This window comes from Lethenteron reissneri, chromosome 27 (genome assembly GCF_015708825.2).
Source record: "Lethenteron reissneri isolate LAM-NWPU_2019-01 chromosome 27, ASM1570882v1, whole genome shotgun sequence".
Taxonomy (NCBI): domain Eukaryota; kingdom Metazoa; phylum Chordata; class Hyperoartia; order Petromyzontiformes; family Petromyzontidae; genus Lethenteron; species Lethenteron reissneri.
The window spans coordinates 3,638,431-3,665,916 of record NC_083805.1 but is presented as its reverse complement, the minus strand read 5'-3'; the positions used below and the strand labels follow the sequence as shown (position 1 = coordinate 3,665,916).

The following is a 27,486-nucleotide window of genomic DNA, read 5'->3' as shown; positions in this document are numbered from 1 at the left end:
CATCACGTGGCTTCTGTGTCACCGCATTCATCATAAATCATTTGGCACTCCGCATCTCCCAGGAGGTGCCTCCTCCGTCGCTGCGTGTGACCTTGCGCTGCCCGCCCGCTCGCTCCTCGGGAATGAAGCCCCGGTGCCCGTGCGTGTCGCGCCTCGTTTAACCCTCGCGCCGCTGCGCCCACCGCGTGCAGACACCGCTTTGTGGGGGCCGGCGCGAGGGGCTCGCCGAGGCCGCCCCGCCCCGGCGTAAAGACGGCGTGGGCCTCCCTGCTGCAGTGCCTGCCCTGCCCGGCCTTCCCGTGCCCACCGCCGCCGCCGCCGCCGCCTCCTCCGCCCCAACAGCAGCAGCAGCAGCCGGGGCACAACGACGCCTTCCCGTTTTGCTGCTGCGGCGGCCGCGACGCTTGCGCCCCTTCCTCCTCCGCCGCCGTCGCCGCCGCCGCCGCCGCCTCCTCGTGCTTCTTCTGCTGCTGCTGCTGCCTCCCCCTGCCCGGCCGCTGCCGCTGCTGTCCCCCCGGCGGCCAGGGCGGCCAGGGAGGCGGCGGCCAGGGCGGCGGTGGCCCCGGCGGCCAGGGCGGCGGTGGCGCCGCTGGCGGCTGCTGGCCCCTGCCCGCGTGGCCCTGCCCGGCGGCGTGCCCGTGCCTGCGCCGCTTCACGGCGAGCGAGTCCCCGCGGCCGCACCCGCCGGCGGCAAACGGGGCCCTCGGCGACAGCGACGAGGGGCGGCGGCAGCAGCAGGCGCAGCAGCAGGCGGCGCCCTCCCTCAGCATGGTGAAGCTCACAAAGTCCAAGACCTTCCAGGCGTACCTGCCCAACTGCCACCGCAAGTACAGCTGCGTGCACTGCCGCGCGCACCTGGCCAACCACGACGAGCTCATCTCCAAGGTGCGTCGCCGCTCACCTGCGCTTGCTTCCTCTTCCTCAGCCATCTTGTCGCCTCGCTAACTCCCCAACCACGCTCTTTCCTTTCCCCTGCGCTGGTTGTGCCGCAACTGTTGCTTAGCTTTGGTCCACGTTTATTTTGTCTCTGCTTCCATAGTCTGGAAATCCCTGCTTCTCCCCTGTTCAAGTTCAGGCTCAAGGTCTTCCTTTTTCCTCCGCCTACGACTGACTGCCTTCTTGTCTCTGTAAATTAAATATGCACACAGTCTTTGTTTCATGTCTAGTGACACGTCGCGCTGAGACAGGATATAAATTCACATTGTATTCATGGTAATGACTGGACAATTTTACAATTCACCCCTGCATCCCAATTTATTGGCGAGGCAACCATTCGGCAAGCAGCGTTGGGTGAGGGGAGAGATCTTTGTGGGCCAGCTGTTGATCACTGTGCTATGCTGCCAGGACGTGACTGCAGGCCCTCGGTTAATCCAGGGATGGAGAACCTTTGACTTTTGGCCCACGACTTTATTTCACACGGCCCGCGTCCACATGAGGCCCGCCACTTTGAAATGGGCATCAAATTATATTTACCCATCACTGCAAGCATTTCAGCTGCACTAATCGGTTACTAGAGGGGGAATTATATTGCAACTGGCAACAACGCTGCGTTGGCAATTTTAGCGCACTCATTCACCTCTAAAGATGAGCCGTCATAATTGTTTGCATTATTATAGGATCGGCCTGTCTATTAACTTGTAGCCCTCTGCCTGAGATGTTTGTGAATTCTATTCGGCTCCCGGCAAGAAGACGGTTCCCCACCCTGGGTGTAATCGTTCGAGTGCAGGCCAGGCCGCCCCCACTGCCCCTATGGGTGAGCAGTATCATCCTCTTGTTGATGCAGCTGTCTTGAGATGATTTCTTTTGAACAATGTTCCCAAATTGAGTACCCCACTCGGGACAACGAGTTTACATGCCGCTCTTCCCTCTTCCGGTATCGTGATATATTATTTTTCGCATCGGCGAGAGCCGTGGGACTCGATGAGGCTTTCCCGGTCAAACAAACGTAATAATAGTAATGATAATAACAATGTCCTGGATTTCTTTTTTGTAGCTCATAGGTGCCAACCCCTGCGTTGGCGCCCTGCCAGGGATATAATCCGAGTGCCCTTTGTCAAGGGCGGCGTTGCGTGTAGTGCACTTCGAGTAGCTGCCGGCGAGAGGCAGGGTAACCGCTCCTGCGGGCCGTGTCTCACAGACTATGAATGCGAGGAGGACACGTCAGATTGGGGAACATCGTTTGCAGCGGTGTCGTGGGGTTCGCTCGCGGGCGTTTAGGCTCAAGACGTTATCCGTTGCCGCCGGCTGGCATTCAAGCGACCCGTGTCTTTGTGTGACGAAGACGACGGTTGTTGGGCCGGACCAGAGGTCACTTGAAGTACGCTCAGAGGGAGTTCTGTGGTGTCCACTTCCGCGGGCGCCTTGTGTGACACGAAGGGTTGCGTGCTGCTCTGGAGATCGGGATAAAATTGGGGGAAATTGTTCTGGGGAACAATGCTATTTTTTGATCTGGTCTAAAGATTCTTCAAAATAGTAAAACATATTTTACAGACCTTAGTCAATCCACTGTTTAGATGGAGGCCACCCTACGCCGTTGTTGGGCCATACTTCACCACTCTGGACAACAGATATAACTCGACACTCCGGATCAGATCAGAATCAGAATCTTTATTTATCCTCGAGAAATCCGATGAGCTATGAAGCTCTTCTTTTCACAGATGTCCAGTAGGAGCGGGTCAGGAAGTTACAACAACAAACAATACACAAACACACGATAAGAGTGCAAAAGTATAGGAAAGGTAAAAGCTAATGAGTAGAAATGTATACTGAATATAGATACGTTTGTAAGTTCAAATTGCATAAGTAAACCGATTCCAAAGCTTGGGCAATGTGGTGAAACAACAGCAAAAACAGTCCCAGACCACACCAAGACAACACACAGTCCATAAAAAAAATTGCACATTATAATTGAATTAGTGAAAAATGGGTAAGGATGAAAGTTACAAATCACATTTGCAAGTGCAGCCGTATCCACCACCAATCTTCTGCTTCGTGGCATTTTTTGAAGGCAGATTTACGATGTTAAACGTTGGAATCAAGGTTGTTTCCAAAGCGTCGGTGCTGCAACGGAAAAACGCCTTGTCACTCTATTCCCACTCGCCCCTTGGCTGACACTGAATGTCACCAATGTCAGCCAAGGGGCGAGCGGGAATCGCACTCAGGCCATCAGGTTCATAGCAGTGTGCACGAACCACTTTCCACATACGCCACCGAGCCACGGAAATATTCACAAGTAATGTTTGCACACGAACGGGGTGGGGGGGGAGAGGGGCTCCCCCCCTTCCCCCCCCCCCAGAATCCAGCGAGATACTCGGCAGAGGAAATCTTCGAGTTAGTGCTTAAACAGGATGAATAATTCATCTCGCGTTGTAAGCGCGCCCAACTGGAGCCATGTGACCGTGAGCTCCTTCCAAAGGCACCGGTTCTGCCGGTGCTCGCTCGTAAATCGGACGGAAACATCTCCCTGAGCCTCACCACGGCTCCGCGCTCACCTTGTCACTTCAAGCGTAATTATACCTGCGGTGGCGAGATGTTAACTCCTTCGCCTGGTATGCAGGAGGTCGTGGGTTCGATCCCGACCCTGACGCCTGCTATATATTTTGAGTTTGCATGTTCTCCCCCGTGGTTGCGTGGATTTTTCTCCGCGTCCTCCGTTTTTTCTCTCCACATGTATAAACGTGCATTTCGAGTATTTGGCTGCTAAAAACTTTCACGTGATAAGCCACTTAGACGAGCTATCATTTGTGGCCAGATCACTTCTAAAAAAAAGCTATATAGCTGAGTGGGCCTTATCTGGTAAAATAAAATAAAATTACCACCCTTTTACACCATTGGAACCTCATTTGCCAGAAAAAATATGATAATTGTTTTTTTACACTTCTATGTTGTTGGTCCAACAGCATGTGAGACTAGGCTCTAAGGAAAGCTGTCTCGGGTGTGGACCAATCAACTTCAAGGACAGTGCACATTATCAGATTTATGTTTTTTTGTTTGCATTATGGCTGCAGGTATTGTGGTCTATGCAAACATGACCCCTCGTAAAAAAAAAAGGTGTCAGTTTTGTTGCCAGATAGAAGGGTAAAAAACCAATTATCATACCGCCCTTTTGTCAATCCACTGCTGGATGACGGCTTCCCCATGCCCGTGCGTGTCATGGGATGGTTTCTTTGAACGTACTTGACACTGGTCAACGCGGGTTGGCGAATGTGAAACGCGAGCTTGGTCGTGGGACCATGGAAGTACGCTGCTGCCCAGGGCGTAGCCGCACGGCAGTGCCGCGTGATCTGACGCGTTCCTGTGCCCGGGATGTCTCTGCATGTATAACCCGCTCCGCTGGAAGGAGCGCCTTAACAAAGTGGGTCAGGTTCCCTTGAATTGGCATCGATGAGCCCGGGCTAGTGAGCCGCATTGAGATCCTGCCAGCGATCGTGAATGCATCTTCCTTGCACCCACACGGGTTGGAGCTTGGGGGGGGGGGGTGGGGGTGGCGGGGGGGCAAGGTCAGCCAGGTGTCTGGCTGGGATAGTGGGCGGGCAGGCAGGTGGGCGAGTGGGGCGAACGGGCCGGCTGGCGACAGCTTTCTATGCCCGTGGGCGAGGGTTTACGCCGCCAATCGCAGCGGCGCTGCCGTGGACGTCGCTGATCCGCGCGGATCCAGCGTTGAAGTGTGGTGGCGGCGGCGGCGGCGGCAGCTGTCGTTGAGCGACCCTAATGGCCTCTCTCGGTGGGGGGGATTTCGAGGGGCCCGAGTCTGAATCCTCAATGCCGAGGTCCAAACGACGGAAGCTGTCGAATGGATCCGGTTGTGATTTTTTTAAAATTCGAACCGAAAACAGAAATCATCCAGAATGCGCCAACCTTGTCAAAGCTGAGACGGGTCGAGCCCGGTTCGTGCTTGAATGGTTGACCGCCTGGGAATACCAAGTGTTGTATGTACGTCTGTTGAACTTCTTTCGCACCGTACGTAGCCAACCGTGCTTATCGGAGGCGTGGCCCAGTGGGGTGGCTCGGAGATGACAGTACAGTACAGTATTGGAATATATCAGTGTGGAGCTCGAAGCGTTATCCCCTCATATCCGTGGGTTTTCTCTGGTTGCTCCCGTTTCTTCTCACAAGCTAAACACGTGCAATGTGCAGGCTCTTCCTGAATATGTGTTTTGAGGCTCATCGCTGATTTCAAAAAAGGCATTTCTATTATTGCTTTTGTTATAGTCATAATCCAAAATAATTCTTCATACAAATTCTCACAATGCTATGGTCCTGCATAATAAATGCACTAAATCCGAAGGATTAAAGAGGATTAGGTGGATTCCTCCCACTGACATTGACGTGGTGAAAGCCAATTATAAACACAGATGCTGGGTTTCGGAGGGGGCTCGTCATCATTCGTCGAGTGGGATTGGCTAAACTTAGATTGTTCCCGGAATCCGTGGGCCGGGGGGGCCGGGGGGGGGGGGGCCGGGGGGGGGCCGGGGGGGCCGGGGGGGCCGGGGGGGGGGGGCCGTGGGGCGGCTATATAAAGGTAGACTTTGCACATCTCTGCTGCCCGTGCCTGCTTAGGATTAAGTTGCCATCCGAATGAATCCACCCTGGGGCGTACTCGGCGCACGTATGAACTGAGCTTGTTTTATACCGTTAGGTTTTTTTGGTAACACGTAGGTAAAAGAATAAAATTTAAAGTTAATTAAAGTAATAATGGAAATAAAATAAAATAATAATAAAATAATGTCCATTACTTTACCGAAAAAACCTAACAGTATGAATCCTTGCAGTCACGAAGGCTTCAAATCTGAGCTTATTAAATCCTTTATATTAAGTTCGCTTGCTTACGTGCTGGCGTGCTTGCTTGCTTGCTTACGACCGTGCAAATCTTTCGGTCGTTTTTTAACCCACTTCCCGTGATCCAATCGAGCTGACATTTTCCACACAGACTCGTTGTGCGTGACAATTACTTTTCGTGAAATTTTTTTTCCAAAATTTGACACTGTTTAGGGAATTTTTTAAAAATATTTTATTACCAATTGCTTAATGCTGGCAGACAATCATCTGACCCATAGGTGGCAGCCATATCAAGCCAGAGGACGAGAGGACTCTAGCCGCCACGCATATAAAGTATTTATAGTAAAAAACTTTGTTTTTACGGGTAAATTTTTTTTCCTATTTCAGTCTCGACCAAGCGGCAGCAGTTGCGTGTCGCTCTCGCGAATGCTCTCGGGCCGCGGACTGCAGTGGAAAACCAAAAACGTGCGCGACGTAGAAGCTCGCTCGAGGGCCGACGTCCCACGAACTCCGATCGGGAGCTGAAGCGCCAGTCTCCGAAACGCGCCGACGAATTGAACCGCGTGTGCACGTGCGCGCGTGCACGTGTGTGCGTGCGCGCGTGCACACACACACGTGTACGCTTTGCAATATGTGGTCCATACAATAATTCTTGCGGAATTGTTTCATGGGAACTGTGGGGAGGATGGACACGGAATGCGCTCTTTAAACACGTTCCTTCCGAGTGGGCAGGTAGGAACTTGGTTGGACAGCGCATTCGTGCGATCTGTGCCACGCGGTGCAAGCTGCGTGGGGCGGCACGTCACGTGGTGCTGAGCCCGCCCGAAGCGCTCTATGAAATACAAATCGAGGGCGTTGCTATGCACGACAGACAGTGGTGGGCAGTGTGGAACTGTTGTTCTTACCTGTATAAAAATTAACCCGTAAAAACAAAGTTCTTCACTATAAATCCTTTATATGCGTGTTCAATGGGCCACAACCCAGCCCACATTGGTCTTTGAAACGGGCGGCTAGAGTCTTCTCGTCCTCTGGCTTGAGATGGCTGCCACCTATGGGTCAGATGATTGCCTGCCACCATTAAGCAAATGGTAATTAAATATAAAAAAAATACCTAAAAAGTGTAAAATTTAGGAAAAAAATTTTCACTAAAAGAAAGTGTCACGCACAACGAGTCTGTGTACAAAATGTCAGCTCGATTGGATCACGGGAAGTGGGTTAAAAAAACGACCGAAAGATTTGCACGGTCGTAAGCGCACAAGCAAGCAAGCAAGTGAACTTAATATAAAGGATTTAAAAACATTTATCTCATGACAAGCTTCCACACACTCCAGTGTGCATGCAGAGTCACCTGACTCAGCAGAGCCAATCACAGGAGCAGGCCCTGTCACAGTGTGAAATTGGCACCATGTGAGTTATCGTAAAGAAAGAGCGATGATGCGTCATCGTTTTTTTTTTAAGAATGGCTGAGCAAGTGATATGTATATAGCTGTGCGGGAGAGTGGGCACCTGGGTCTGGTGATGGAGGACGTTTTTTTAAGCTGTAACCTTGAGTTTGGAGAAGCCGTTCAATGGCGTCTGGGGTCATCGGGTGAATTCCGTGTTTGTACCTCTTGAGGAAGTTGTCGCACCTGCCGTGCAGTGCTTAACAGGGTCAACTTTTGTGATGAACTGGGGAAGTCGCCCTTTGAACCACTCGCCGCATTACAACACTTTCAATTATTACACTAGCTATGCATGCAATTAATTGTACATGTATGTATGTATTAATAGTGGTCAAAATTGTTTTTTTGCGCGTTGGGTCATTAAACGGAAAAAAAAAAACATTTTCCCTTCCACGTCCACGGGCTATTTTGGCGGTAACGGAATTAGAACGCGTGTGTTGGATTGTTGGATCGCAGGACCACGAGAGATGGCTGATGGCTCGGTGAGGCCTTCGTCCAACAGTGGATCAATCATGTCCGACGATGATCAGGGTGACGATTATTTGGGCTTCTGTCGAGTGTCAATGTTCTTTACGCAGCAGTTTGGTGCGATGCGGAAGAGAACCGGTTCCATACTGAACCTGCATTATTGCGCTTGGCGAGATGATAACTACCTCGCCTGGTATACAGGAGGCCGTGGGTTCGATCCCGACCCTAACGCCTGCGAATTTGGAATTTGCGTGTTCTCCTTGTGGTCGTGTGGACCACGTGATAAGCCACTTCGTTGGGCTATCATTTGTGGCCAGGTGTTGCTTCTTAAAAATAGCTATTTAGCTAAGTGCGGCTTACCTGGTAAAATTACCAAACAGTTTAGTGCAATTCTATTACTGTCCAGTTACCCCTCTATATGGATGTCTGTTAAACGTGTTGTGCGTGGGGGTGTGTGTACGCGAGCTTCTGTTCATAGAGAAATTGCCAAAATTTATATCGAATAATCATCGTCATCATCCATTGCATGAAAACCTTCTCTACCATTGTCGCCACCCTTCACGGTCACGCGATGCCGTAATCCATCTCGCTGCGGCACATGAACTGGTGGTGAATATGTGGTCTCATTGGAAGCATAATGATCGTGAGTGGGCTAAAGTCCAAGAGGTCAAATGAGCCAATGCCGTTGATGTCATCATAATCCCAACAACATCACTCAGTTGACCTTTGGTCTTCGGGGGAATACAAATGTTCGTATGAGAAAGCTTGGCAATAACCAACTTGAAACATGACAATGTCATTGGATCTCCCCCGTTGCGCATCACAGTCTAACTTTCTGTTGCATTATCCTGCACTGTGGGTGAAGTGTAGGAAATATGACGCCTTTTTTTAGGATGCATTTCCCTGTCGTCGTATATTCCAGTTGTGACATTGTCATCGCGTAATGGGAACAAAAAATTCGGAACTCTCGCAGCAAGCAGTGCACCACCCTGCCTTGCAGAGGCCCCAGAATATGATCCTACAGAACTACTCGTGGGAGAATCACACACGAGGCACACAACTTGTGTACGCTTGAGAACCCAGTTTAATCACAACTCAGTCGATGTTAGTCTACGCGTAAATCTAGATTGAAAACTCCAATGGAGACTAGGCTCTAAGAAAAGTTGTCTCGGGTGTGGACCAATCAACTTCAAGGACAGTGCATATCATTATCAGAGTTGTTTCTTTTTGTTTGCATTTTGACTGCTTGTGTTGTGGTTATTGCAAACACGATCCCTTGTATAAAGGTGTCAGTTTTTGTACCAGTTGAAAGGGTAAAAACCTATTACTATACTTCATTTCTTTAGAACCGATTTTTGTGTTTAATTGGTTGTCTTTCCCCCGCACCTCCGATTAGCAGTTATCTCCGTGCGGTGTGAAATAAGTTCAACATAGGTACAATCTATGCGTCTCTATGCCAGTCATTGGTAACGAGGCTGAAACCGTCAACTCGCTACGCTTGAGAACCCGGTTTAAAAAGCACAGGCATCTGTAATCTATATTAGAACCCAGGATCTCAGCAGGGCTGGGGCGGTGCGCTTGCACCAAAGTCGGCAAATCACATCACGAAAATATGATTGTCAGCTGAGGTCAACACACCCTCATAAATGCTACTCCACGCTCATGGCTGACTTTGTCCCATTCCTGGAGCGTGCTCCTTGAGCTCGCTCCGGCTGATCGACCATGCAGCTCGTTTCCATTGTTTGCACGCAATCTGAAAGACAACCGTGGGAGAGACACGGAATGTTTAAAAAACCCATCCAGTGCCTTGGCCGGTCCCCGTGGGGTCAGCAGTGGAGATGTCAGAGCGGGTTTTCTTTTTTTTACTTCCCCGTGACCAAACAAAACCCCAATGTGACGAGAAGTGAACCGATGTTGAGAGATGATAATCTCACCCCCAGAGTGAAACTCAGCAGATACGCCAAAAGGAGAGCACCGTTGTGAATTTTCAATTTATTTTTGTCGTAATCTGTTGGCAGAGCGCCACCACCACCACCTACTGTGCGCTGATGCGGCCCAGATCCAGTATTGTGGTGATGGGGTGGGGGCTCATTGTAGGAGAAGCGCCGCGCGTGTCAACAACAACAACAGTCGCCGTTCACAACTAAGTGGTGGCAACTTCACCACGGCGCTCGTGCCAGGCCAGTGGCACTTAGAAGCCACGTGAAATGTCGAAAGGTCATTGGCAGGAGGTCACGGAATAGACCCAGGTGCCATGTGTTAACCGACTGAGACGATTGGCAGATGCATCAACTGTGCTCCGCACCGTGCCAGCCCTTTTAGCCACCCGGCGCTCCGCTCGTTGTTGTGAGTGTCGCTCCTCCGCCCTCCGTTGTTGCTGGAGGGCGACGGCCTCCCAACTGCCCAGCAGCAGCGTCCTTCACGCGCCTCCTCCACATGCGTGTCAGCGCACACCTACTCCTCCTCCTCCGCCCCCACCTCTCTCAAACCCACTCTCAGCGGGCAGCCTGAATGATGCGAACCAACATCGGCTCCCAAGAATAAATCAGGTGGTGGTGGTGGTGAGAAGGGTGGCGCAGAAAGCCTCCTTGGGCATCACTCGGCCCTGCTCGGTCTCCCCTTCACCACCGTCACTGCCCACGATCAGCACAATGGCAACGGTGGCGCTGTGGGAAGGGGGGGTGGTAGTGGGGGTGCTGAGTGGGGGGGGGGGGCGTCGCGATGAGTGCTTGTTATTGTGGCTCGAGACATCCGCACTGCAGCACGCTGACGTCAGGCGGGATATTTTTACCGTTGCGGTGTGTGGGCGTGATAGCCCCAGCTTCTGTGTGTGTGTGTGAGCCTCTGTGTGTGTGTGTGAGCCTCTGTGTGTGTGTGAGCCTCTTGTGTGTGTGTGAGCCTCTGTGTGTGTGTGAGCCTCTGTGTGTGTGTGTGAGCCCCTCTGTGTGTGTGTGAGCCCATCTGTGTGTGTGTGAGCCTCTGTGTGTGTGTGTGAGCCCCTGTGTGTGTGTGTGAGCCTCTGTGTGTGTGTGTGTGTGAGCCTCTGTGTGTGTGTGTGAGCCTCTGTGTGTGTGTGAGCCTCTGTGTGTGTGTGTGAGCCTCTGTGTGTGTGTGTGTGAGCCTCTGTGTGTGTGTGAGCCTCTGTGTGTGTGTGAGCCTCTGTGTGTGTGTGAGAGCCCATCTGTGTGTGTGTGAACCTCTGTGTGTGTGTGTGAGCCTCTGTGTGTGTGTGTGAGCCCCTGTGTGTGTGTGTGTGAGCCTCTGTGTGTGTGTGAGCCCCTCTGTGTGTGTGTGTGAGCCTCTGTGTGTGTGTGTGAGCCTCTGTGTGTGTGTGTGAGCCTCTGTGTGTGTGTGAGCCTCTGTGTGTGTGTGAGCCTCTGTGTGTGTGTGAACCCCTGTGTGTGAGCCTCTGTGTGTGTGTGTGTGTGAGCCTGTGTGTGTGTGAGCTTCTGTGTGTGTGTGTGAGCCTCTGTGTGTGTGTGTGTGAGCCTCTGTGTGTGTGTGTGAGAGCATCTGTGTGTGTGTGAGCCTCTGTGTGTGTGCGTGAGCCTCTGTGTGTGTGTGTGAGCCCCTCTGTGTGTGTGTGTGTGAGCCTCTGTGTGTGTGTGAGCCTCTGTGTGTGTGAGCCTCTGTGTGTGTGTGTGAGCCTCTGTGTGTGTGAGCCTCTGTGTGTGTGTGTGTGAGCCCCTGTGTGTGTGTGAGCCTCTGTGTGTGTGTGTGTGAGCCTGTGTGTGTGTGTGTGAGCCTCTGTGTGTGTGAGCCTCTGTGTGTGTGAGCCTCTGTGTGTGTGAGCCTCTGTGTGTGTGAGAGCCTCTCTGTGTGTGTGTGTGAGCCTCTGTGTGTGTGTGTGAGCCTCTGTGTGTGTGCGTGAGCCTCTGTGTGTGTGTGAGCCCCTCTGTGTGTGTGTGTGTGAGCCTCTGTGTGTGTGTGAGCCTCTGTGTGTGTGTGTGAGCCCCTGTGTGTGTGTGTGAGCCTCTGTGTGTGTGTGTGTGAGCCTGTGTGTGTGTGTGAGCCTCTGTGTGTGTGTGTGAGCCTCTGTGTGTGTGTGTGAGCCTCTGTGTGTGTGAGAGCCTCTGTGTGTGTGTGTGAGCCTCTGTGTGTGTGTGTGAGCCTCTGTGTGTGTGTGTGAGCCTCTGTGTGTGTGCGTGAGCCTCTGTGTGTGTGTGAGCCCCTATATATTTGTGTCAGCCCATTGTGTGTGTGCGAGCCTCTGCGTGCGTGTGTGTGAGAGAACTTGGAGCATGCCACGAAGAGATGTAGCCTTACCATCAGCATGGGTATTTTATAACATAAAATACTCCACCCGCCTCAACTTTCCTTGAGTGATGGGCCAGTTGTGGAGAGAGTGGAGAAGTTTCTGTACCTGGACAGTGTGCTTATAACCAGCTCCGGGCTTGGCAGCAGGGGTCTCATTCCGGATCAGCCGAGCGATATTATCTTTTCATCAACTGCGTAACGCTGTGTGAAAGCTACCTGTCCTGTCACTCTACAGGAAGCTTCGGGTCTTCTCGGCCACAGTTTCGGCCTCCCTTCTCTTTGCTTGCAAAATGTGGACCCCTCTAATGGAGCATCTACGCCGGTTTGAAACATTCAGGCTGGCCTGCCTACAGACCATTATGGGTCTAACCAGGCTGGATTACAGTGTGAGGGGCGCTACAGATCCTAGAAAGAGCTGGATAGAGTCCCATCGGTGAGCTCGTCCGACAGAGGCTGTTCTGGTTGGGTCATAGCCTGCATGCCGAGCCATTGCCGTCCCCAAGCGGCTAATGTTTGGCCAGATAGTGGGGGCTAAACGGGCAAAGACACAGGCTAGAGAGGAGATGGACTGATGTTATACAGAAATATGTGGAGCTGAGTGGACTTGCCGATGACTGCTACCAGCAGTGTCAAGATCCTTCTGTGCATGTACAATTGTGTGTGTATGCGTGGAGTCTGATTTGGTATGTAAATAATATGTATATACTATAGTTTGATGAGAAATCGGAACAGCATTTTCTTTTCATATTTTGGAAGGTAGAGGCCATGCTGAGATTTTGGCCACCGGCTTGGCTCTTCAGAAAAGTACAAAAAAAAATTCCTGGAAACATAAATATCCTTACCAAATCAGACGTGCTGCTACGGCCGCTAGCGCCAAAATCAATGCGCGCTCACACAGCGTATTGAGCGTGCGCTGTTGGTTTTGCATTCGCAATTGAGATGGTGTCCTTGAAATCAAACTCGTGCGATCTTGGAACTGTCCACTTTGTTGACGATATTCCGGCAATCGGCGGAACGATGACGGACGTATTCGCAGCGGGCCACTGTCTCTGGCAATTGTCCTGCTTCAGAGCCACAGAGCAAAGGGAGTTCTACTTGCCGACGTGTCGGCTTGCTGTTTGTGTTAAGCGGGCAGCGTTCATGATGAACTTGGCAAGTGTGTTTTCATTTGTGCTCGTGTCACTGCCAACAGGTCCCGGTCTCTTGTTGTTGTTGTTTTTAATAAATATCCTCTTCTCTGTCCCTCCCCCCGCCCGCCCCGTGCAGTCCTTCCAAGGGAGCCAAGGAAGGGCGTATTTGTTCAACTCTGTGTAAGTTTGCCTCTATTTACATCACGGCTGTGTGTGTACGGAGGGGGAAGCCACCGCCTTGCTTGAGACTTGAGCCCGCACGATCAATCGATTGGTCGGCTACAGATTGTACGACTTCCTTTTTGTGGTCAATTACCCGGTGGGCCCTTTGAAAAATGGCGCCCACCCCCACATCCCACCTTCCGAAGGTGGGAAACCCCCCAAACAAGCCACGCCCAGCGTTACAGCGGCTGATGATGCCGATGACGTCACCAAGCTCGTCCGTTACCTCCCGTCCAGCGACACACTTAAGAGCAGAGGTGAGACATCTTTTTTTTCTCCCAATTGTGTTTTCACGATCGGTTGAGCCATCGATCCGACGATCGGTGGGGCCATCGATTACTTCGGTAACGGGGTCACAGCCCAGGCTGTACGGGGTCACAGCCCAGGCTGTACGGGAGGCGCAACGCTGGCCACCGCGGCTGGGCGGCGGCGGCTGCCGATGTGCCATCCGATGCCCCGCGGCTCCACATTTGGTGGCGTGCTTTGGCATCGGATGCAACCCCCGTGCTGTGCCGTTAGCGCAAATGACTTATCACGGCATTATCGACGCGTTCGCCTCGCCCAGTCCGCCCGCCCGGTACAGGACGTCGATGCCGCTCGAGCGTGGATGGAGCCGATTCGTCCACCCCAGACGATTTTGGTAGATTCCTTCGATTTTGTGGTTTACGATTCGATTCGTGAAATGTGTCCATTTTGGTGCCCACGGTGGTGCATGTGGCCCTCCCTCCGTGTCCTCACGATGTTGATCATGACGAGGATAATGAGGATGATGATGATGGGGGCGCGTTGATGACAGAGCGGTGTGAATGTATGAGACGCATCGTGTTCTGAGCATATCGTCTTTAGCCGTGAGCGAGCCACTGCAGGATGAAGGCCTCCTAGCACCAACGCCATTGCTGTCGTGGCACTGCAACGCCGCGTCTCGCTCCTGCATGGCTCCATCTTCGCAGTGGTCTTACTCTCGGGCGTCTTCTCACCTTTGGCTGACACCCTAGGGGCCGTCCATAAATGACGTCACGCACCTAGGGGAGGGGGCTGGGGGGGTCAGACATTTGTGACGATGTGCGACGAGGGGGGGGGGTATGAGAAATGTGACGTCACATCAAAATGCACAACTTTAAATAAATATAGACAACTACTTAATTAAAAAGTAGTTTTAATAAATGTTTTCTCCTACAGTAGTGCCACATTAAATTCGCACTACAATGACAATAGTTTAAAGCGATTTGAAGCGTTTTTTATTTCTTGGGGGGGGGGGTCAGAGCTTTGTGACGTCATATTTGAGGGGGGGTCTGACTTTTTGTGACGCCGTGTGACGAAGGGGGGGGGGGTCAAAAATCGTCCAAAATCACGTGACGTCATTTATGGACGGCCCCTTATCACCAAGATCATCCATCGACGTCCCCCCCCCAAAAAAACTTGGCAGCACCCTCCTGAAAGAGAGAGACTCGATGAGAGGAGGCTTTCCTGGGTAAACAAGCATAAAAAATTGTAATAAATAATAATTGCGCTTGAGCCTGGTGAGTGCTTGGATGGATGACTGCCGATAAATACCAGCAGACGCAGGCTTAGGCTGGGGAGGTGGCCAAGGGATAAAAGCACAGCGATGAATTCTTTAATAAATCTGTGCTGTTTCCCTCTCGTATGCACAGTGGGTTTCCTCTGGATACTCGGGTTTTCTACTCGTGAAACTCAACAATCATTCATGAAGGCTGCCAAACGAAGGCTGCCAAACCTATTTGTTGTAATACGTTATTTGTTGTTTGTGCCTTTGCTTTTGATGCATTTTCTTAATTTGTTTATTCATTTTAGATTTTGCTCGGTAGTAGGCTTTTCATTTGCTTGGTATTGGCTGTATATGGGATTTGGTCCTCATATATAATTAATATACCTCGTTATGGGATGCTAGTAGCATGAATGATGCGAAACAAAATGAAAGTGTTATTATGCCGATACAGGGCCCTCCAAGAAGGGAGTCTTGAGGCTCAGTGCGGTCTTTCCTTGGAAAGACAAATATAAACGGAAAAATCCAGGACAGTCGTATTAGAATCGACTTGTAGATGATGACCCGTTGCATCATCCGCGCGCGTCCCATGCTGCGATAGCGCGCGCGAATGCAAACTGCCGCTGCCACAGCCAAAACCGCCACCTCCGCTGGAAGAGCGCGGACGTACACACAGCGGCGCCGTCAACGGCCCCCCCCCCCCGTAGGGCCGAGCGGGCACGGGGAAGTCGATCAACGGAACAAGACGAGAAGCCTCCCCACCCGGCTCCCTCCCTGCCCCCCCCTCTCTCTCTCTCCTATTTCCTTCCCCCGGCCAACAATTTGTATCGAACGAGCGGAGCCGCGATTTGGCCGTGAGCGCGACATAATGCGGAATATCGGCGCGCGGGAGAGGCTGGGCATCCGCGCACGCACGCACGCACGCAGGATGGCGCGGCGCGCGCGTGGCAGTGCTCCCGATGTAGCGGCCGATCGAATTGATGCCAGGCTCAGTTTTGTCTCCTGGAGGAGCTGTGTAATTCTGCACGTCCCCTGCACCCGCTGATGGGATTCTGCAAAACCTGGTCTTGGCCAGGCGCGGTCGGTGAGCCTCGAAGTTCAGCGTCTGTTTAGGCTGAGCGTGCATGTGTTTGTGTGTGTTTTGTTTATTATGATTGCGACGCTTGTCTTTGCTAAGGAAAGCCTCCGTGAGTCTTGCAGTATTGACCAGGCGGGCCACTGGATTCGAATTGTCAACGTCTGTGACAGGTGGCCAACTCGCGTCCGCTCGGCCTTGCGCGAGGTGATCCCCCACCTCCTGCCCCGATTGCCGAGTGATTCGGTGGATCGTCGCGATTCGGGATCGCGATTCCGTGGAACAGTTGATTCGCTGGCGTCTCGTTTTCACCGACTCATTGGTCCCGTTTTGCTCGTCTCATTGGATCGGACGCAACGCGAGACGTTGGAACTGTGCACGAACTCGAGAGCACTTCGATTCGCGTGAATTGTGAATGTACCAATTGATGTAAAGGACACTGCTGTTGTATATGGACATCAATGAGGTGTTTTGGGCTAGATCGCGTAAATATATAAATCTGTCGTTAAACCCGCCACCCAAAACACCTCTATTATTGATATTGGTCACGAAAGCCTACATGTTAAACAGAGTGCATTTACTCTGTGTATGGTGTTTGTATGTATGTGTGTGGATACTGGATAGTGTGTGTGTGTGGATAGTGTGTATGTGTGTGTGGATAGTGTGTATGTGTGCGTGTGTGCTACGAACCCGGCGGCCCGGGTAAATGTCCCATTCGCGTCCAACACCGGTGACGATTATCTGAACCGGTCCCTGGGCCTCCCTGAGGTCGACTCAGCCTCAAATGAGTACGTGGTGTGGTGTGCAAACATCGCCACTGGGGAGACAAAGGCGGCCAGGCGCGGTGCTGGCCACCCACCCCCTCGTGTACCATGCCCGGATTCGTAGGTGCTCGCTTAACAGCACTTGCCCCAAAAGTCTGCTAAGGCTATGAGAGGCACGTTTGTCTTTGCAGCGTCTGTGCGCATCATGAATTACAATCCCATTGCGCGTGGAGAAAATAAATCAGGTTCGCTGTCAGACGCTGTGCCCCCCGTCACCTCCGAAGCCTGGAGTTGTACGTGCCCTTTAATGGAACGGTCAGCGAGAACGCCGGCCGATTTACACCACCAACGCGCGCGGTGGGGAGGGAGGGGGGAAGAGATCAAACATAAGAGGTCGTCTCACAGTTGAGCTACAAACAAACAAAATACAACAACAACAACCACCACCACCACCACCACGCGGACCGAACTAAGATGGGACAAGACGAGGGGGTTGACCGAGAAATACCTCCCAAAGGCCGATTTCTTTCCCCGCCGCGTTGCCGACTGATGCCAACCAAACGGTCGCCAGGTCACCCGTGGCCCGCGACGAATCTGCTGCGGACGACTCGACTCTACCAGGCGACAGGAATGGTGTGTTTCGGTGATGCCCGTTAGGATGTGTCTGCTGATTTGTGCCGCGCGTTGTTCGGAATCGGGGCTTTGGTTCAGCCCGGGGAACGGGGGAGTCAATAAAGTTGTTGCCGGTGAATATTCTGTGCGAAATTAAAGGAGCACTTGGTGTGCGCTGCGTGCAATCATCGGCACCGGGCAGATAAAGTTGGCCGGAACAGTGGTGCTGGTCACGCCGCCCCCTCGCGCCGCTCGGCCTTCACAGGTACTCCCTAACAGCACTTGCCCCAACAGCCCTGTATGGCTATACGGGGGATCTTTGTCTTTGTCTGTGCAGAGTGAACGTGGGCTGCGGGCCGGCAGAGGAGCGGGTTCTGTTGACCGGGCTGCACGCGGTCGCCGACATCTACTGCGAAAACTGCAAAACCACCCTGGGCTGGAAATACGTGCGTTGGTTTCCCTGGGTCTTAAGTAGGCGTGCCGGTTGAAGCAGTCGGTGGCGTGGGTTCATGCAGTCGGTGGCGTGGGTGAATGCAGTCTGGGCGTGGGTTCATGCAACCGGTGGCGTGGGTGAATGCAGTCTGGGCGTGAGTTCATGCAGCCGGTGGTGTAGGTTCATGCAGTCGGGGGCGTGGGTGAATGCAGTCGGGGGCGTGGGTTAATGCAGCCGGTGGCGTGGGTGAATGCAGTCTGGGCGTGGGTTCATGCAGCCCGTGGTGTAGGTTCATGCAGTCCGGTGGCGTGGGTTAAAGCCGGTGGCGTGGGTGAATGCAGCCGGTGGTGTGGGTTCATGTAGCCGGTGGTGTAGGTTCATGCAGTCTGGGCGTGGGTTAAAGCCGGTGGTGTAGGTTCATGCAGTCTGGGCGTGGGTTAAAGCTGGTGGTGCAGGTTCATGCAGTCGGTGGCATGGGTTAAAGCCGGTGGTGTGGGTTCATGCAGTCGGTGGTGTGGGTTCATGCAGCCGGTGGTGTAGGTTCATGCAGTCTGGGCGTGGGTTAAAGCCAGTGGTGTGGGTTAAAGCCAGGTGAGTGAGTTTAAAGCGATGCCATGGGAGAGGAAAGGGATGATGCACAGATGAATTGCTTTGGCCCAGTGCCAGATGCAGGGCAGGTTTGTGCCCTCCCAGAGAAGTGCTGCGTGCTCGTCAGCAGATCTCTCCCCGGCCTGCTGAGGTTCCACCTTGTGTGGTGTTGGCTTCTGCCTTGCTCGTGCCCCAGTGCAGTGACACGGAGATGTGTATACCCCCCCCCCCACGCTCATTGCTCTTAATTGTCTCTGGCACCCCTCAGTCAGGGCCGGATTAGTGTTATGATAGGCTTAAGGCGAATAGGAGGGAAGGGCCTAAGTATGTATTCATTTTTTTCACCTGAAGACGATGGCTTGTGTTGCTATCGAAACGTCGTGTTTTATTAGTTATTTTTTTCTCTCTACGTGACTTTACCGAATGAACCAAAGAGTATGAATTAGATTTCAATAAAAAAATGACCAATTCGTCAAACGTATTTATTGACCCATGTAAAAGAAACACTTTGATTTAAATTCATCAAACGTAAATCGCTCACGACATTCATTTCTTTAAACAATGTTTTTTCCATATTATTTGGGTCTTTCGGTAAAGCCACGTAGATAAAAAAAATTCACCTGATGACGATTGCTTGTGTTGCGATCGAAACGTCGTGATATTTGTATTATTTTTTCTGCCCACGTGGCTTTACCGAAAGACCCAAAGAATATGAATTCCTGCAGTCACGAAAGCTTTAAGTCAATGTTTCCCCCCCCCCCCTCCATAGCTTCACCTGTGGCAATGTCATGAATGGTGTCATAGGAGTTGAAAGACACAATATTTCTGATGGCCACGCTACCGTCACTCAGCTGTTACTTCAATATGGAAATGAGGGCCTAAAAATGAGGGCCTGATCCGGCCCCTGTCCGCAGTGCCGTTTATTGTTGCCATTGCTGAATGCGGTAATGCGCTCCTAACATGGCCATGGTGTTGTTGTTGTGCAAAATTGTACGATTTTGATCTTAGCGAGGAGTTTATTTTGTTAAACCAGGCGAGAAATGGATAGGCCAGGATCGTCTCGTATGCACGAGTGACCCGGGCAGACGCCAAAGGGTCCGGCATTGGTACAACACGGGCGCTGGCGGCACTGAAAGCGATGGATCGTGTTTATATCTTAACGGGGCATTAGGAAATTTAAATCAACAGCTGTGTGCGCTTTTGGCATCGCACGGCAAGTGATGCCTGGGATGCTCGAGTAACGGTGAAGGCCTGCATTCAAATTCAGATCCGATTCCCTGCAGTATTTACGTTTGTTTTTGCGCTTTTTAAAATCCTTTATATTAAGTTCACTTGCTTGCTTACGACCGTGCAAATCTTTCGGTCGTTTTTTAACCCACTTCCCGTGATCCAATCGAGCTGACATTTTGCACACAGACTCGTTGTGCGTGACAACTTATTTTCGTGAAATTTTTTTTCCAAAATTTTACACTTTTTAGGAAAAAATAAATTATATTTAATTACCAATTGCTTAATGATGGCAGGTAATCATCTGACCCATAGGTGGCAGCCATCTCAAGCCAGAGGACGAGAGGACTCTAGCCGCCACGCATATAAAGGATTTATAGTGAACAACTTAGTTTTTACGGGTTAATCTTTTTTACCGACTCCAACTCAGTGAAACAAATAGTCGTCTGTCTCAAAATATGGGTTGTTTTTTTCTCTCATCACATCAACCCCGCCGTTGTGTGTAGTTAAGGCCCCGTTTTTGCGTGAGCTGCAACGACCCTCCTCCTCCTCCTTAACCGCCGTGTGTCTTCATTGACGCCGTGTTCGTGTGCGCAGGAGCACGCGTTCGAGAGCAGTCAGAAGTACAAGGAGGGTAAGTACATCATCGAGCTGGCGCACATGATCAAGGACAATGGCTGGGACTGAGCCTCCCCTCCGCCCACCACTTCGGTCAGCAGTCACTTCAGAGCCCCCCCCCCTCCTCCCCCCGGCTGCCCCCGGGTGGAGTGAGTGGGGGGGGTCAGGGATGGGGGCGGGGGGCGCGTGCCGGGGGGGGTGGGGGGGGGCAGACTTCGCTTGAAGAAGAGGGGGGGGAGGGGCGGGGCACCCACCCACGTGTATTCCTCGAGGTGGAGGTGGTGGTGGCGTTGTCGTCTTGTGACGAGCGTCTTGCCGTCTGTACCCACCGTTTGACGTCCTCGTCTCTGTCCGTGGTTTTCCGTCTTCTTCTCTCCCCCCCCGCCCGCCCGCCCCCCCTCCCCCATTGGGACGTCGTGAGGCGACCAGGCCAGGGAGAGGCTTTGGGGCAATCGATCAGAAATGAGAGAGATGGTCACACGAACTAAAAACGAAAACGAATCCCTCGCGCCGCACGCTCGCTCGCTCGCTCTCTTCTCTCTCCCACTCCATCTCCACGGCGGGGAGAGATGAGTTACGCTGTGTCGTCGGGGTTTATTTTCTTTCTAAAACGAGCGCATGATTTGGTGGATCAAAAGCTGGGCAATTAAGTTATATTTTTTTGTTTGTTCGTTATTATTATGGTACCATACAATTGCGCTTCTAAAATTACGTCAAAAATACCGAGGCATCTCGGCTCTGTTACAGTTTGTATTTTTATTATTATTTTTGCGTTTACGTGTAAATTGTGATTGAACCCGTTGTAGGAAATGGCGAAGCATTTATTTATTTATTGAAACAAATTTTTGTTTAACTTTTTCGCGCATCGCGGTTTTCGCGATGACTTGAGACTCAGCGCACACCGCGTGGCCGGATGTAACCCCGTTGCGGCCGCGTTGACCCCTAAGCCTGCGTCGGTGGAGCCTCGTTTAAAGATTTAGCCGTCTGCCATCAGATATACACATATACATACATGCCCGTCTCTAGACGTGCGCGCGACGCGTGTTCAACTGAGGCTGTTGTGTCTGTTACGATGCCGCTCCCTCCTAACTCCTCATTTATTTAAAATGTGTACCTGTAACATGAACGAGATTTTTTCTTTATTGTATCGTTTCAAAATCCCAAGCACCGAGCGTTCCGTCATGGATGATGAACTTCGTGATCGGTGCGCGAATTGGAAGGGGCGCAAAGCGGCGTGCTTGGGAAGTGGCCAAGCGGATGGTGAATCGTTCTTTTGGGTGCTAATTTGTGTATTTTTCTGCTCGGTTTATCGGCCCTAAATTTGCGTCTTTCTCGGGGCGATTCCAGAAATCACAATCTTATCAATTGTTTTATTTATTTATACCACTTTTTTTACACACAAACTGATGGCTATTGAATTTAGCAGTTTTATAGCAAATATTATTTTCCCCGCTTATTTAGCACTTGGTCTTTTATGTTTACCAGCGCCTTTAAAGGCAGTGGGGAGAGGTGGTCGGGAAGGGAACACGCCCCAACCCCTCCTCCTTATTTGCCCATAAATCCGGTAAATCAAACCACCCCGTTTGTACCCCTTTGATACGCAAGAGCAAATGTTGCGAATGGGAAGTGTGGAGCTTGTGGTGCCGAGGAACGACTTGCGGTAGCGGTGCGCACCGACCACCGTGGACAAGCTACCCAGCAAAACAACCAAACCTCCTCCTCATCCTCCTCCTCCCGTGCGCAATAACACAGCACTCGTGTCCGTCCGTCGTGTACACAACGCGCCCGCTGTTTCCGTACGAGCAGGCATCCGATGGAAGCTTGCCGAAGAAAGACGCACTCGGTCTTGGGTTGGTTCAGTTTATCAGGAATCCAGGAACCCGGCTCAGAAAACATTGGCCGTTTTGATTTGTTGGTGGTTGTTGTTGTTGTTGTGCCGTGCGTCGTTGGCTCAGTTTTGTTTCCATTACGTTCTCAAGTTGTTTTCCCCGTTATAAGAATTGGTTTTACCCCTTTCTGGCAATAAGACAGGTTTTAAGATGTTTAAACACCAAACAGAAACCGTTTTTGTGGTTGTTGCAAAGGAATCATTCGCCTCTTGGCGTCCTCTTGTCGAACACCGTTTGAGACTAGGCTCGAAAGAAAGCTGTCTCTGGTGTGGACTAATCAGTTTCAAAGACAATGCACATATTACCATAAGCATGTTCTTTTTTGCATGTTCACCACGAGTACGTGTGGTTAATTCAGACATGATTCCTTGCAAAAGGTTTCTGTTTTAAAACTTAACACCTGTTGTATTGCCAGAAAGGATTAAAACCTATGCTTATATTTTGATGCCGGCGAGGGAGGGTCCCACGATGTTTGCCTGTGTTTGGGATGTGTGGGGAGAGGTAGAGAAGGAGAGAGAGAGGGCTACGCATTGCCTCGAGAGCAACCACGACGCCCGACTTTGTAAAACGAAAGTTTAACGCAAACAAGAGCAGCAGTGTTACGACCTACAAAGAAACGCTACAACGTACGTTTTATTTTTTACTCGAGGTATAAATGCCTACGTCTGAAAGTGAACACTGCAGGACCAGTGCACTACTGACACTAAACACACACAAAAAAACACAAAAAACATTCAGAGATAAAAAACAAAATAAGAATAAAAAAAACGCTACCAAACTGCGAATAATGTTGGAAAATTCAGCATTGATTTACGGGGGTAGTGGGGGGCGGGGGGTGAAAAAATACTCGTTATATGTTTTGTTATTAAACCTCCTTTCACGTTTGTTGACTTGTTGCAGCGGAACCTTTGGGTTGGTTGGCCTGTGTTACTCGTGGTGATGCTGCGAGCGGTCGCAAGGAGGTCAGTAAACGTGCGGGTGGAGCGGGGAGTTTAATTCTCGAATGGAAATCAACACTCCCCCCTTACCCCCCCCCCGTTATGTGATGGAGGAGGAGAAGAGAGCTGGTGGGAGAAGGAGGGAGAATGTGGAGCGGAGGGGTTTGCACTGTATGCGGTCTGTTAAAATGTTTATTTTTATTACGGCACTATTGCTCCTTGAACTCCACGCGCTAATCGGAAGAGCGTCATGTTAAATCTCCCAAGGCCCACACCTATGTGTATGTATATTGAACTTATTTTGCACCCGCACGTAGCCAGCCGTTCTAATCGGAGGTGGGGTGGGGGGGAGAATGACAACAGATGAAACACAAAAAAGCAGTTCTAAAGAGATGAGTTTTAAATTTAGATTTAAAATTGCATAGCTCCAGTGGCTTCCTAATATCGGAAGGAAGAGCGTTCCAGACGGCCGCAGAAGCGCATCTGAAAGCGCGCGATGCAGTGACCTCTTTGTTCGATGGCCAGCCAAAAAAAAATCGAAGGCTCGCATATACTAGCATATGCACGTGCGCACAATGGCACAGTATTTCTATTTTTAATCGGAGAAGCGCCCATATGCAATTGTGTTTTGCCTTCGTGGACATAATCGGCATGGTACAGCTCTGTAAAATGTTCCACAACAGAATTGCCGACAACGGTTAGAGGGATCGCTTCTCTCACGCTGGGGAATGCACAAAGACTTGCATTTACCAGTGACCAGTTGCATAAAATACCTTTGTGAACCCAAATCACCATCCGCCACCATGGATGATGAAATACTGCAGGCATAGTAACAATCATAATTTATAGTCCTTTTCTTGGTTCTTTCGGTAAAGTCACGTAGAATGGAAATAATAAAATAATAAAAATAAGACATAATAAAATAATTATTTCCATTCTACGTGACTTTACCGAAAGAACCAAGAAGACGAATCCCTGCAGTCACGAAAGCTTTACATCGAAATTTATAGTCCTTTCGTCAATACACATCTGGATGAAGGCCTCCCCCACGCCGTGTCAGTCATGGGAATCGGTTGACCATACTTCACCATGCTGGTCAGTGTGAGTTGGTGGAGGCGAGAGACCCGGGACCAGTTGAAATATCGCTAGCCCTCAGTCAGCCGTGGCCAGTAATTCAACTCAAAATGATGGGTTCGCAGCGCATTGCGCTAACCACTGCGCCGCCACTCCCAATTGTCGGCACCAAATAGACAAACGTGGGAAGGCTCCGTCTGGAAGGCCCACAGGTGGATGGACTAGCATTTGTTTACGTGGTTACTGGACTTTTGTCTGTCGATTATTTGTATGTTACATCGAGGTACACTGTATTTCTACTCTTAGGTTTTTTCGGTAAAGTCACGTAGGTAAAAAATAATAAAATTAATAAAAGGAATAATAATAAAAATATTTCATTATTGAAAAAGAAAATTTATTTATTAATTATCTTATTTTAATTATTACTTTTATTAATTTTAATTTTATTATTTTTTACCTACGTGACTTTACCGAAAAAACCTAAGAGTATGAATCCTTGCAGTCACGAAAGCTTCAAATCTAGAAATACTGTATTTCGCCATTGATATTCTAAAGCAGTAAACTCGGGTACCAATTACGAAATAATAATTAATTTGTTATTTAAAATAAGCAGTGGCACGCACGGTGGTTACCGCGCTGCACTATGAACCCGGCAACCTGAGTTCGATTCCGTGCCACAGCTGAAATAAATAATAGCGAGCGGCATCTCAACCAGTCCTGGTTGTCTCCCTGTCACAAAACCAGCAGTCATTAGAGTGGTGAAGTATGTTATATTCTTAGGTTTTTTCGGTAAAGTCACGTAAAAAAAAATTAAAATGTAAATTAATAAAAAAAATCTAGAATGGTGAAGTATGGTCTAACAACCCCAGTGACCGACGCGGTGCAAGGAGGCCTTCGCTTCGTGGGTGGTGACGTGGCCCATCGCCTGCAGCGTTCTCCGCTCGCTGCCGAGATTCACGGTTCAAATCCAGTCGCCACCCCGGTTAATACTGCGGGAGTATTAACCGTAATGTTACGAGCCGTCCGCTTCACACTGGACGCGTTCAGATCCTTTTGACGTGATTCGCAAGAGGAGGCAATTGTGTGCCGGCGTCAACGGTCTAAACTTGCCACGTTCGAAACTGACCCACAAATGACTCAATGAGGCGCGCTAAACATAGCAGCAGTCATCACCTCCCTCCTGGCAGACTATTGCCCCAGGTCAGTCTTGTAAGTGAAACGCATTCTGGTCTCTTGAGTTCTCACCCGCACAAATAAACTTGAAACTTGCACGTGGCTATTTATGTATTACGATAATGCTCGTAAATACAACAATAATAATGATAACCTAAGGTAGAGGTCAATCACTTGAGGTGTTTATGCAGCCAGTCACTCGACCTTCAGCCCGTGTGCGTCCATCATCTTCAAAGACCAATCTGGATACAACAAGTCACGTTTAGAAATCTCCTAGAGGACTTCGGACCGCTTCTGCTGGCCCTGTAATCGACTCTCGGAATGTTGAGCCGAACGTGTTCCTCTATCAACGGCCCCACGAAATCCCGATCCTTTGTAGGAAATTATAAGTCCCACCCTTTCAAGAAATCACGGGGGGGAGTGGGGGAGTGGGGGGTGGATTTGGAGCAAATTGCCACTGAGTTGCAAATGAGAAGGATTGACTCCATGTTGTGTCCGTGCGGATAGAGGGATGCGGTTGCTGCTGCTGCTTTAACATGCGATTTTAAATCGATAGAGCAAAATTCTCCTATTTTTGTTATTGTGTTATTTCCCCCCACACCTCCATTCTGCTCCGCGCGAACGCGGCTCAGCGCAAAGGCTCGCGGCTCATGGACGAGTGCGGTTCCTCCAGAAGCAGCGTTTCTCAAATGATTTTTGCCGGGCCGATGCAAACATTTCCGCGGGCCACCCGGCCAGCCGGCCACCCCTTGTGGCAAAATGCATTCAATTCTCTCGCTAAATAGCAGGAATACAAAATTATTAATATTATAAATGAAGCTATGAGTTTTTTTAGGGGGGTGGATGCATTTAGATCGTAGGCTTAGGATAGTTCAATCGGGATAGTCTACCTAAATTGAATATCATGAGTTAAATATGAATTAACGTCCGAAACAAAAGGTATAAACGTTGTCATTATTTCCGGACCAAACCTGCATTTGCATCGCAGCCCCATAGACCACCTCGTGGTTCTGGGGACCGCACTTTGAGAACCACTGCTGTCGAGGCTCAATTTGTCGCTCGCAAGCTCAAGGCAGAGAGACAGAGAGAAAGGAGTCTTTCAAGTGAGGTGTCCAATTTGATTGCGGCGGTGGCTTAGGAGGTTGATGAGTTGCCCGTCAAACTCCTCCGGAGGGCAACGAATCAGACCAGCCACCTCTTAAATGCCCCCACCGAGACCGCGCGTCGTTTCCCGCGTGCCTGCGCGTTACGCGATACAGATGATGTTGAGCGGCGCGGGAGAGGAAACGCGTTGTTGTTGTTGTTGTTTTTGTTGTTGCGTTTGTGTTTTTGAGGGAGGCGATGCCCGTTGAGCTCCTGGTGCTGCCACCCTGGAGCGACAGATGGGTTTGGGTCCACGTGATCGCGGTGACTCGAGTTCCAATCACCTCCTGTTACCCCATGTTAGGCGCAGTTTGCTTGACACACGTGTGTGTGTTGACGAGGCATGTGATGATGCATCAATTTTACATCAATTTCTGGTCTCGCCACAAAGTCATTCTTTACAGTGTACACAGTTGCAATGAGAATTTTACACTCGGGATAATAAACTCAATAAGCAGGATTTAGAAAATGAAAAGCAATATAATTGAGATCGGTAATAATGGATTATTAGAATGGAGTATCGTCTCACTCAGACAAGCACTGGGGCAACGCTCAACTTTGTTGATCGGTAGAAATTCCAGGGACAATTGCACGATCGCTGTTGATTCTCGTGTCATCCGCCCAGGGAAGAATAGCAAAGTATGATGCCCAGACTGGGATTTGAACTCGTTATCTCACGACTGGGAGGTCCTTCGGCTCGCTGTCCTGTCCGAGCAACGTTGCAATCGCATTATGGGCAGAAAAAAAAAGCAAAACCAACACCGAGCAAAACAAATCACCGTCTCCCTCATAAGCCAGACTCATGCCCGACCGCTATCCTGGCGCAAGTGTTTTCTGAGCCAGCGTTTAATCTATATTATCGCAAACGTTGAGCTCATGAGCTGCGATGCCTAATAGAAGCGTAGAAGAGAATGTGTGTTCATTCTAGATTTGAAGCTTTCGTGACTGCAAGGATTCATATTCTTAGGTTTTTTCGGTAAAAGTCACGTAGGTAAAAAAATTAAAATTAATAAAAGTAAAATAAAAATAAAATAAAAATCACGACGTTTCGGAGGCAACACAAGCTTCAGTCTTCCGAAGACGGAAGCTTGTTTTGCCTCCGAAACGTCGTGATTTTTATGTTATTTTTACTTTTATTAATTTAAAATTGT

General features: G+C 50.4%; 1 protein-coding gene across 1 annotated transcript; it reads left to right on the top strand.

Annotated features, from left to right (window-relative positions):
• Nucleotides 1-685: 685 nt before the first annotated feature.
• Nucleotides 686-20,253, top strand: LOC133348377 (protein yippee-like 1). Its single transcript, XM_061561144.1, has 4 exons — nucleotides 686-885; nucleotides 13,212-13,255; nucleotides 17,590-17,698; nucleotides 20,098-20,253. The coding sequence occupies exons 1-4, from the start codon at nucleotides 769-771 to the stop codon at nucleotides 20,185-20,187; spliced, it is 360 nt and encodes a 119-aa protein (XP_061417128.1). The 5' UTR covers nucleotides 686-768; the 3' UTR covers nucleotides 20,188-20,253.
• Nucleotides 20,254-27,486: the final 7,233 nt, after the last annotated feature.

Coding starts and splice junctions, on each gene's coding strand:
- LOC133348377 (XM_061561144.1), top strand. CDS start 769: ATGGTGAAGCTCACAAAGTCCAAGACCTTCCAGGCGTACCTGCCCAAC. Junction 13,256..17,589: donor GCGTATTTGTTCAACTCTGT/GTAAGTTTGCCT, acceptor TTGTCTGTGCAG/AGTGAACGTGGGCTGCGGGC. Junction 17,699..20,097: donor CCACCCTGGGCTGGAAATAC/GTGCGTTGGTTT, acceptor TCGTGTGCGCAG/GAGCACGCGTTCGAGAGCAG.